Source organism: Balaenoptera acutorostrata, chromosome 1 (assembly GCF_949987535.1).
Source record: "Balaenoptera acutorostrata chromosome 1, mBalAcu1.1, whole genome shotgun sequence".
In the NCBI taxonomy this organism is placed as follows: domain Eukaryota; kingdom Metazoa; phylum Chordata; class Mammalia; order Artiodactyla; family Balaenopteridae; genus Balaenoptera; species Balaenoptera acutorostrata.
In genome coordinates, this window is record NC_080064.1 from 91,408,555 (window position 1) to 91,421,495 (window position 12,941).

A 12,941-nucleotide genomic window follows, 5' to 3' on the forward strand; every position below is an offset into this window, starting at 1 on the left:
ATATTAAATATAAACATAATTCTAGGGGAGAGACTATTTTGTGTACATAATTTCTTATTATTTGGGAATATGCACATATCTTAACTTCTTGAATTATCTGCATAATGAGGGAAGATATCAAGTACTTTCTAAGTATTCATTAGTATTATTATGTGTAAATTATTTTCTCTCTCAAGTAAGTAGCAAATATTTCCAATTATCTTGAATAAACTTTACAAGTAAAGTATTGCATTTTCATTATTTTCAAAGCAATGAATCATTCATCTATCCCAGTATGATGGAAAAATATGCAAGTGATATTTTTATTAGTCATTATTCACATCTTTGAAAAAAACTTAAGCAGTTTGACATTCAAATCAACTGTAAAATGTCCATATTAAATTCTTTATATATGGAATATATATAGTATACTGCATAACCTCAGTTAGATGTGAAATTTAAAATAGCCAAACTCACACAAGCAGAGAGTAGAATGGTGGTCACCAGGGGTTGGAGAGTGGGGGCCATGGGGAAATGTTGGTTAAAGTGTACAAAATTTCAGATACTCAAGATGAATAAGTTCTGGAGATCTAATATATAGCAATATGACTATAATTAACAATATTGTATTGTGTGCTTGAAATTTGCTAACAGGGTAGATCTTAGGTTTTCTCATCACACAACCAAAAAATGGTAACTCTGTGAGTTGATGAATATGTTAATTAGCTTGAGTGTGGGCATTATTTCACAATGTGACATGTATCAAAATATCAATTATATGCCTTAAAAGTACACAATTTTTATTTGTCAACTATGTACAAAATGTTTTCATATGTACCACATTAACTCATAGTGCTATCATAAGAGTTAGAACTAGAAGGGAAATAACTGCATATTTTGTGTTTATTAATCTGTGTATTTTGTTGTTCCCCTTTAATCCCTGTCCACTATAAAGTTAAACTAGATTCTGAAATGATTCCATTTGTTTATTTTTTTTTATGAGGGAAATAATAGGTGGTGAAGAGACAGGATTAAATAATTGTCAAAAAATAGTACAGATTAACCTATTTGCCAAGCAGTAATAGAGACACAGACATGGAGAACAAATGTATGGACACCAAGGGGGGAAGGGGGGGTGGTGGGATAAATTGGGAGATTGGGATTGACATATATAAACTACTATGTATAAAACAAATAACTAATGAGAATCTACTGTATAGCACGGGGGGAAAAAAAGAAGGTACAATCTATTTGTAGGATATATATTAAATTAATCTTAAAAATGCATTCCAATATACAGTAGGTGCAGACAAATACTGTCTGATTCCACTTATACGAGGTACCTAGAATAGTCAAATTCATAGAATCAGAAAGTACATTGGTAGATGCCAAGGGTCAGGGGGTAAGGGGAGTAGGGCGGGAGAATGGGGAGTCAGTGTTTAAAGGGGACAGAGTTTCCGTTTAGGAAGGTGAAAAATTCGGGAGATGGATGATGGTGAGAGCTGCACAACAATGTGAACGCACTTAGTGCCACTGAACTGTACAGTTAAATATGGTTAAAATAGTATGTTTTATATTATGTGACTTTTACCACAATAAAAAACATTAAAAAAAATTTAAAGAAAAATTTTTACTACAAAGTCTCTTCATTTTGAGAGCAATGCATTAATATTAATTTCTCTAATATATATATGAAAATTACCTTTTTTGAGTATTAGAGATAAGTGTGCACAATATAAATAGCAACTACTTAAGATGAAATTAATATTAAATCTATAAAGGTCTCATTTAAAATCTTTGGAAAGGGGATGGGACAAAATCACAAGGAAAGAAATAAAACACTGTAACAAGACTACATTATACAAATTAAATATCTCTAGTATCAATGAGGCTATACCATGTTTATTCTAAGTAATAATAATTGATTTAAATACAATAATATAAATTCTATGAAGAGTATTGGCATATAAAGGAGGTGCTAGTTTATACATTTATTATTACTTATCATGTAACTATTTTATCCCATTCTATAGTGCACTTTTTAAGATTAAAGCCCCCTTCAGAAGGGACAGCAAATTACTCCGTATGCCTAAAGTCATAACAGATGTACTCATTCTTAAGGTAATATCCTGATCTGTCTCCTTGTTTTGAAGAAAACACTAAAGTACAAAATCTATCAATAGCAAATATATATTATATGGAAAACAAGTTAAACTTATTTAAGCAAAGTGCAGCATGACTAAAGTATCTTAGTTTCTCTTTTCTTTTTTTCATTGAATTAGTGACTGGGAATAAATTTTCCAAAATAGAAACGGGGAAGAATTCAAACCAAATCAGAGTTGATGTCAAAAATCTGTAATCCACATCAAAGTATATTACCCTAGATTCTGAAGAAAAAAATAAAATTAGGGTTTCATTTCTATCCTGCTGTCACATAGAAACTTTTTTAAACAGAGAAAAAATAAAACTCTGTTTTTTTAGTATAACAAATTTAGATTCAGGTATGTTTGAACTGTAAGAAGTCGAACGCCATCCTGATTGACTGAATCATTCTGTGAAGATTCAAAATTGGCCAAGTATTACCAGATAGGCTTTAAACAAATGGAAACAGTATGGAAAAGAAGTTCCCCAAAACTCCAAACATCTGGCATCCATGTTTATCTTCAAGGGTAGCACAGAGGATAAAACCATAAAAGAAGCAACTAAAGCACTTAAAACTTTTCCCACTGCACACAAAAGCTGTAGGAAACAAGTATAATAAGCTGAAAAGACTATTAAATGGTTTTAGAATTTGCTATATCGGCAAAAAACTAAAATTAGAGGTTAGTTCTCACAACTATCTGGTCAGTATTAGAGCTGAAAGAGGATGACACAAAGGGAAGAAAGAGGAAAGGTGTGGGCCATCTTCATCAGTCTACTACTATGATACCATTAGACACCAGTCCTCTCTTCTGCTATTCTTTCTATGACAACTGAATTCGACAAAAATGTTCTTTCAATTACACTCTCAACTTATCTGCATTTTTCAACACAAAACTTTAAATTTAAGAACATAAACCAAGAGTTGGTCAATCAAAAAAACTAGACCGTTTATGCAGTAAGAATTAGATAATAACTTTCAAATATTTCTAATTTAGTAATTAAGAAACTATATAATAGTTGATCATATAAAATTAATTATAATCAAAATACTAGAATGTGGGTATTGAGAAGAAATAAACACCAAAATCCTAGGTTCTCAACCTATTACATTTCTTTTTCTGAGGGCCAAATACTTTGATTAAGATAAATGAATGAGTATAAGATATGATATGTCGAAATTTTTGAGACTAAACAACAGAATCATTTTTATGATTAGGATAAGTCTATACTTTTGATATTTATTAACAAAACTGAAGCAAACTCAGGAAATTTCTAAGTTTTTTTTCACTGCGTAATATTTTATCGTATGACATTTAATTTTCATCCCTCAAAACTGGTGAATTATTTTTTAAATAAAGCAAATAACAATGTTAATTTTCTTGAAAATTCTGTCAAGAAATGAGAATGAATGCATAAATAACAAATTAGAGGATCATTTTGACACTTTCATAAAAAGGAAGAGCAGATATTTTTAAATAAAATCATGTTCATGAAAAAAAGAAGCTATTCTGAGCCCAGATATTATGGCACATGCCAACTATTTTGAAAAGTGCCAAAGACAGGTCATAGTATTAGTAATGAAAATATAACTCCAAATATGACGAACTGAATGATTAATTCTTTTGTAATATGAAGGATTCTTTTTTTTGCTTTTAAGTCAGTTACATCTTTTTTCGCTTTTAAGTCAGTTACCAATCTCTTCTATTTTCAATAATGAATGGTTACTAGAGACACAGTCCAGTGAAACTTACGTGGGTTAGAGTGGATCCTGATTTAGTCCCTTTCTAATAACAAAACCTTAATGGAATTACTGAAATTCTCTACGATTCAGCTCACTCAGCCTAAAACTGTGGGTAATAATAATAATGCCATCATCATGGAGTGGCTGTGTTGATTAAAGTAAATAATCCACTGCTCAGCACAATACCTGTCAATCAAAAACGTGATATCTCTAAATCACTTTTTCTTTAATTATTTAACTGTTAGAGTAGATGAGCTGTAGTTCATATAACTATGTGTAAAATACTTAGAAAGACAGAACTATTAAAAGCACGTCTAATACTAGCTAATATTGTCAAATTCCTCAATTCTCGCTGTTTCAAACTGTCTATCACTGCATTCCTTACCTTTTCTCCAACACCACCAACTGAACCAATGGATCCCGGGGGTCCTTGTGGTCCCTGTAGTATAGGAAAAGGAATACAGTTATCCTTGCTCTTATAATAAAATACATAATCAAAAATATATGTCCAGTTGTTCTCAAAGGGAGAGAAATATTATGCAAGAATATTCCAAGTCATTTGAAAGATGAGACAAAATGATGAACTTTACTGAGCTGTCAAATTTACTGGATAGCAAATAATTTAATTATACTAAATTGATTTTCAAATTCACCAGAATTTTGAAGATAAGGTAGGAGACTTTCCAACTCTAGTCATGTCAGTTGATACTTGGAACATAATTTCAATCTCTCTGCCTATTGAAGAGATCAGATTTAGAGGATGATTTTGTAGATTTTTTTAGTGGATCAAAATATGACTCTGGTTACGAATTATGTAATCCATGCAAAAAACAATATAAATCATCTCTTAACCTTTAAATTACATAGGGAGAATTAAAACCTAAAAGCATTTCTAGTACATCTGTGTCTAATCTATTTTACCCAGTTCTGGTCTGCCAAAATTAAAAGCAGGAATAATAGAAGAGCAATAAAGACAAGAATAAATGACTTGTTCTTTGTGAAAAGGGAAAGTCAAATGGAAACAGAACATCAAAGCCTATAAATTTGTTAATGGTAACAGTAAGATAAATACAGCATTACATTCCTGTAATATTGGAACAGTCAGTCAACAATTAAGCTTGGGGGAGGAAAGCTTTATACAGTTGAGAGGAAACATTTTTTACATGGTAAGAGGTGCACATATTATCATGCACATATTACTCTGACATATTTTATAGAAAGAAAATACAAAATACAAAACTTTTAGATAGTAGATGCATAAATAAAGGCTGTTTGGAGTACAGATCTAGGCTAGTACAATCAAGCCAATTACAACCATCTCCTCAAGCAATTGTAAAAGATAAAGGTTAAATTGGAAAAAATTCAGCAACGTTGTACAGTTATTATGTGCAAGACAGTGAGCTGAACTGAACAATGCAGTTCTTAGAGCTAGTATTTCTCACTCACCAATAAATATTAATATATATTGACTGTAAATTTTGTACCTATATTATATTTGTGAGGCTTAGCTCCCTACAAAGCCTTTCTTTTCCTGTAAAATAAAATGGAGTGAGTAAATGATCCTTGAGCTCTTGTTCACTTAAACATTTAACAGGAGTGTAATTGTCTCCATTATATCTTGACACTACCTGCTATTAAATAATATCTATATAACTTCAAAATAATTAACATATTTCACAGTCTTACATCAGCTCCATTGGGACCTTGAGGACCTCTGGGGCCTGGAGGACCAGGTGGACCCTGTAAGAGATGAATATTAAGGTCTATGAAGACTAAACTCAAATGCATTTCTGATATTTCATTTTGTGATTAAGAAAACTAAAGGAAGTTTCAGCCTGCAAAATAATAGTCAGTGAAGCATATCAGGGTTATAAGTCATTTGTGATGGATACAACATCGTGTTAGCAAGTGATTATTTACACATAGCTATGGGGAAATTAGAACTGCAGGAAGAACAATTTAATTAAAAATTAGAAATGTCTGTTGTTACTATCTGGTACAATGAAGTCATACAGCTAGAAATATTTTAGGCTAGAATATGTTAGAATGCTAGAGTATAAAAGGAACATAAACTTTGAAGAGGAAATGGTGCTTGAGTAGATTTAGAATTCATTAATTCCATATTTTTATTTGTATATTTTTGTTTTGTTTTTTATGTCAGCTCTCATGTTACATATGCTAGAATTGGAATAAGATTAACTATTTAGCTGTCTTCCTCAAACAAAGGGTCTCTCTCTTGGTTGTGCTTTAAGATTACCTTGGGGCACTTTTTATAAAATACTGGTGGCCAGAACCCCTTACTTCAAGAATGTATTAATGATTCAGGGAACCATAGCAAGCATATTTAGAGAGGAGTTTGCTATGTAAGTGATGCTGTTTGAGGTATTAATTAGTTATTTGAATCAGCAATATTTATGTTCTCAGTTTTTAAGTTTATTGTAATAAGAATAATTTCTTATTTGAAGAAAATGAAATCTAACATTCAAATATAAAAATATCAAAATACGTATTCTGAAGGAAGCAAAAATTGGGAGCAATGTTTATTGAAGGGAAAGAGCAATTAGGAAATGTATTCATTACATTTCATTATAGATTTCAATGACCTTGGCTAATTGTTTCCTTAACCAAGGTAGTGCTCAATCAACAAATATATGTATTTCAAGTTTTTAGTTGAATTATTAGACTTAAACTTAGAAGAGAAAGCCAGAATCAATAAATGCAAATTTTTATGTTATAGAATTCTGATTAAGACAGAATTCCTTATTAAATTAAGAATTTGTTTCAAAGTACAATTAATTTTTAATACTGTGTTAACATTTGCTAATTATCTAAATCCTGTGTAACTATTATCTATTATTTACCTGTTTCACATCAAAGTCCAGAGCTAAAGACTAATAAATAGCTGAAGCGTGGCAGTTTATATACACTTCAACAATAAATACACATTGAAATAAAAAATATATAACAATACATCAACCAAAGAATACCATATATGTATAAAACACTACTCCAAAGTGAGAAAGAGAAAAGATAGAGAATTAGTCAAGACTGGGGGGGGAGACTTCAATAGTGGCAGATGCTAGTTTGGGTGAGAATCAGGGAGGCATCAATCTGAAAAGTCACAGTCTTTAGGGCTACTTTGTTCATACTAATAAACCTTAAGAAAGATGTTAGTAATGTGGAAATTCACAGCATACATCAATTCTAAAACATAAAAACTTACCATGGGACCAACATCCCCATTTTCACCTTTTTCACCAGGTGGGCCTGGCAGACCCTAAGAAAATATAGTAGAAAACAATAAAAGTCATTCATGTATTTTAAAAACATATATTTGGCTAATTTCTAATATAGAATTAAAAATTAAATATAAGTTAAATAAGAACATGGAAATTGAGTCAAACTATCATTTGTCAAAATACTTATAATGCAAATATTGACTGCATATGATGGAATCTTATATCTACATTCACTAATAAAATTTATGCTTTGCATAATATACTGTTTGATTTCAGTTACAAGAACTAAGCACATTATTTGGTCTGGGAATTTATGAATACTAAATCATTTTCTCCATCTTTTATGAGTAGTATATGGAACTACCATTGTAAAAATTTTTTGGAAAAATCTGGTCCCAAATTATTTTAAAACACCTTATCCAGAAAGGATTTTATAGCTAGGTATAGTCAAAACTCTTTCAAAAATAAATATTCCATCCAATATATATCCAGGGTTACAAATATCTTCTGAACTTTTTTTTTTTAATTAATAGACTTTTTGCTTTTAAAGTATTTGTTTATTTATTTATTTATAGCTGTGTTGGGTCTTCGTTTCTGTGCGAGGGCTTTCTCTAGTTGTGGCAAGTGGGGGCCACTCTTCATCGCAGTGCGCGGGCCTCTCACTATTGCGGCCTCTCTTGTTGCGGAGCACAGACTCCAGACGCTCAGGCTCAGTAGTTGTGGCTCACGGGCCTAGTTGCTCTGTGGCCTGTGGGATCTTCCCAGACCAGGGCTCGAACCCGTGTCCCCTGCATTGGCAGGCAGATTCTCAACCACTGCGCCACCAGGGAAGCCCTCTTCTGAACTTTTGATCTGTTAATTCCACTTCTGAATTTTAAAAACTCATAGGCCATGAGATCTGATATATTACACTTCCTTTATTCTCTCAATCCATTTCCTTTACATTCATTTGCAGTGTAAGTGCTTTAGGAGAGGTTTTGTGCTACTGAATAAACTCAGAGCAGCTGCACACAAATTTCACCTGGCCCCGTTTTTATGGAAAAATTATTTTACTTCCTCTTGCTCTTCCTGACTAGTTCCCCCATGCAGAGCTGTTTATATTTCCTCTTTCATATCACAATGATACTTTGTACATATTCAAATGTACACTTAAAAACACAATTATACCAGTTGTTTACATACTTATCCTCACTGGGCAGTGCTATTTCAGGTGTCAATTATTTATCTCTAACAATAAGCAGAGGACCAGGGAAAAACTGAGATTTTAATAAAATGTTGAATTAATGATGAATGAATGAATTCTAAGAAAATAAATCAACAGGAAATGCTACATGCAATAAGATGTTTCTTGTAACACTAGCTATGAAAGCTAAAATTCTCAATTATTCCAGATGTTAAATCATAAGAAAACATAGTTAAATAAATTTGGTTATATAAACTAATGGAATATTATAAGACTCTAATTATGATACTAATATTCTAAATATGAATAATGCTTATGATAAGTATTAAATACAAATATAAATAAATGTATACTATAAATTTAACTGTGAAATATGTATTAAAATAGGTATGATGACTATTGGACAGAAATAGTAAAAGTGGTAATAGGTTTTAATATGGTAGAATTATGGATTGTTTTAATTTTTAAAATGTTTTTGGGGTTACCATTATGTATATAAATCATACATTTTATACATATTTAAACGTTTTTACAATAGTATGTCAGATATAATCTATTTAAGAAATAAAAAATACACACTACATAAGCTCTACATTTCTACTGATATTTTAGTAAAGTTATTGATTTGGTCCTACACACAGTGGCTACAAAGTATTTGACTAAAACCCACAGTAATAAATATATTTTACTTATTACCTAGTAAACATGCACATGTAAAATAGCTGAAACACGGATTTCAAAAAGTAATACTTACCTTGAATGGATAGATGATGATCTTTGATATTTTTATTCTATTTTACCTTATCCTGTTATATTTCATTTTTTAATGCTGGTAATAACCCACTAAATTGTTTTTGTGACCTACTAATTCCATATGACTCTCATTTTGGAGAGAGGGTACTTTACCGAGTATATTTGTAAACTTTTTTTAATGTTCCATATATTCATTTTTATGAGGAAATCTTAATTACTGATTTATAATGAACAACATATACCAGAATGTCATTTATTTTTTCTCATATATCAGTCAGATGTCTAGGAAAATAGCCTATCATATGTACTTCCCAAATAGTTATCGTCATCTGATGCTAGCTTCTAGAATTACTAGAGAAGTTCCTAGTAAGTTTCCTGGGAGGAAAGAGCCAGGTAGTGTTTCTGATTTTAGCCTGCTTAAAAATTATTTGAAAGAGATCCCTAAAATTTTAGTTTCCAAGATCCACAACCTAAGAGATTCTAATTCATTGATACACATGAACTCAAATTCTTAACAGACAAGTAGATTTTTAACACAGATGAAATAAACATTTCAGTTTGTCCATTTCCTTAAGTAGTAAGCATTACAGCTTAAACATAATTAAGTTCTTATAAACACTGTATAAATTAACAATCACATTTCTTATCTTCTGTACAGGTTTCCACCACTTTTAGTACAGAGTGCATCTGATTTAGTACAGAGTGCATCCCCAAATTGAATGGTATATAAATATTGCTCATAGTTGTCTTTTATTTCTATAACAAGCCCAGTCTACATTTCCATCTTTTATTTGCGCATATGATTATTCCTAATATTAGTTCAATAGAAAAATATTTAAATATTTATTTTTTATGAAGTTTGATTATAGTTCGAGTTAAGACAGAATGTTCTTATTATTAAAATTAATAGAAACATAATGAGTCAAATTCTCTTGTTGCAGGAACTAAACGTGCAAAATTGCACTCCAGTGTTAATCAGTTTTCACATGTCCTACCTCTTTCCTAGGGAGTAATTTATGCATGGAGAGACTCTTTTAAGGTCTGTCAATTTAAAATCATTTACTACATAAGTGATGAAATAAAAAAATGAATTCAGACCAAGAACTCTCATTCTATATGTCTCCTTCATATGCAGACAAATAATAAACATAGAAATGAAAAATCAAGTCATTTAAACAGAATATTAGATTATTATTATTTTTGTCTATTATAATTGCTAATATCTATTCTGCCATGAAGACTCAATTAAAGGATGCAGATGTGATTGTGAACATGTTAATTACATTAGCATCTTTTCAGATTCCTGATTTAAAGAGGTAGCTGTGGGAAAAATATAATCAATTTTTCAGGGAACTGATTTACTGAGTCATCCTCATCAAAGAGGACATTTCTCACTCTGTGGAAATGAAGACTTTTTTAATATAATATCTTGTAAATATAAGCTACAAGGCATCTTTTTTAATCATGATAACTAAATTTCTAAATTACAACCTTATAGAATTCAGAATAATCAGTTAACTGAAAAAGCAGAAAATGAGTGGTAATATATCCATTGGCAATCTAATTTTTAATACCTTGTTGTTTTCAAATATGTGTACTTCTCATACATACTGATATATACTACTCAGGATTGCTTATTTATTATTGTCTAACAAGTATAAAAGGGCTAAACACAAATATGAAATGAAGTTTTTACATTTTCCAAGTTGAAAAATAATTATTTTGGCATTAAAAAAAGTAGAAAATTGTAACATCCTGTTCACTGGTAGACATCCATTGAGTGTTATAACAATAATTGTTATGATAATATAATTATATTTTTACAGTATAATTTGTATATATACAATAAGCTAGTTAATATTAAAAACCAATATTCTATGACTTTACTTATGAAAATAGAGATAAAAATTAAATTTATACAAATTCAACTTTTACTTACTTTTCCACAACTTCACAAAATTTTGAGTACAATGAACTAGATGATTTAATTTAATCATTTCTAAAATTGCTAATGTGGCATAACTAATATTCACATGGCACCCAAATAGCATTTAAAACAAAATTTTATAATCTTTTAGAGGATCACTAGGTAGGTATTGAATAAGCAAGTGGGAGAAGAAAATCAGACGTTTCCAAAGTTTGTAGGAAGCAGTTAACATCACATGGAAGAGTGGAAAAACAACTCAGAACAGATGTCTACTATGCAATGTTTTGCCTAAGAACCCAGTTGTAAGCCATATTTGAATGAAAATTTTTTAGCCTACAATGTTTTACAATTTAATATTTCCTCCCCTGAGTGTTTCATAAAATACAAATTATAAATCTAAATTTAAGAAGTTATTTTAAATGACCAATTTACTGTTAATTTGTTTATTTTACCTATTATTGTTTAACATTTCTTGTTGGCAGTTTCTGTTAATAGTTGCGATGGACAGTTTGCTATTTCTCAAAAGGCTTTTAGTTTTTGCTAGCCATCTGGAGTACTAATTTTCTTGCTGTGAGATGTGTGAAAGAACGCTTCTAACATCTTGCTTCTAACTGTCACACTTAAAGAAGGTTGTCATTCATTTTCCAAATACAATGAGGATGAAGAAAAGGGGTGTTATACCTATGGTGGGGCTAAATAAACTGCAGAAACAGAAACCAGGGCAGATGCAGCTTCAGAAAAATTAATAATAATTGATTAAAAGCAGTTAAAGTTCAGATACACATTTAAGTAAAACAGTCATTATACTTAAACTTTGTACCCTAGTTCCCAGATAGAAAGAAGGAAAGCTGTTTTGTTTTACAACTTCCAGAAAACCTGGTGTGAAAAGTAAGTGGGAATGACAAGGGTGTGCAACTCAGAGAACATCTTACCTGAAGACCTATGGGACCCGGAGGTCCTGGGAAACCTCTGGCACCTTCATCACCTTTTTGTCCAAACATCCCCTGCTGACCTCTGGGACCTGGCTCACCATCACCTCCCTAGAAAAGACCGATAAAAATGATCACAAACTGGAAGAATCATGATTCTGCTACAAGTCATCATAAAAATATAGCCATTTCTAATTTAATCAGTCTATTTATAAGTAACCAAGTAAAAAGTAAGTTACATTTCCATTATCTGCTGCAAATATACCATTGTTTGTTTTGCTTACATTATTTGATTCTGGAATATGACTGATTTTGATTTTCTCACGTATATCAAGTGAAGTAAAAGTTATTTAAAAAAGGAAAATAATGTTCAGAATTGTCTACGAAGTAAGTACTTCTCAACTGGTTATTATCTATCTTCAAATGAAGTCACAGTGTTTTTTGTTTATAAAGATCAGCTTGGTTAGCTACATTAGATAATTTAAACTTGATTTAATGTTAAGCATACAAACTTACTACCACATGAAATCGACTGGTTATGTGACAGGTCATAAATCTGATCAGAGAACGGTAAGGATTTAGATTTGCTGAACAAAGAGGAATACTTACAGCAATTCCAGGGGCACCAACTGGACCCTGAAGACCTGGGGGACCAGGAGGACCCTGCGGTGAGATAAAAATCTGTAATTTTGAAACTGAAGCCAGAGGAGCCTGAGCTATGATGTGCAGAACATTTGGTTGATCAAAATCTATTAAGCATCTCTACATTTCTTGGGGGAAAAAAATAAAAGGTTTTTGCATTCAGTGCAGTCAACCATTATTTATTTTACTCCTTGAGACTCAGACTTGCCTACTTGCAATCAATTTTAAATTGGCAGTTATTGAAAGCATTCTCAACTATAATGTTGTGGATATTTAAAAATGGATTTCTATGCTAATATAAATCATGTTGAAGTTTCACACTTGAAAATTTTCAAAATACCAGATTTCTTTAATGAGATATGTATGTGTCAGAAAGAGCACATGAAAAAAGCATCCATATGCTATC

General features: G+C 31.0%; 1 protein-coding gene across 1 annotated transcript in view; it reads right to left on the reverse strand.

The window, feature by feature from the left end:
* COL11A1 (collagen type XI alpha 1 chain) overlaps positions 1–12,941 on the reverse strand; it is a 214,494-nt gene that overhangs the window by 35,206 nt on the left and 166,347 nt on the right. Inside the window, exons 45-49 of the mRNA XM_007169509.2 lie at positions 12,503–12,556; positions 11,897–12,004; positions 7,086–7,139; positions 5,549–5,602; positions 4,248–4,301 (exon numbers count right to left, since the gene is read on the reverse strand). Of these exons, the coding sequence (XP_007169571.1) occupies positions 4,248–4,301; positions 5,549–5,602; positions 7,086–7,139; positions 11,897–12,004; positions 12,503–12,556 (324 nt within the window). The remainder of the gene's footprint in view (positions 1–4,247; positions 4,302–5,548; positions 5,603–7,085; positions 7,140–11,896; positions 12,005–12,502; positions 12,557–12,941) is intronic.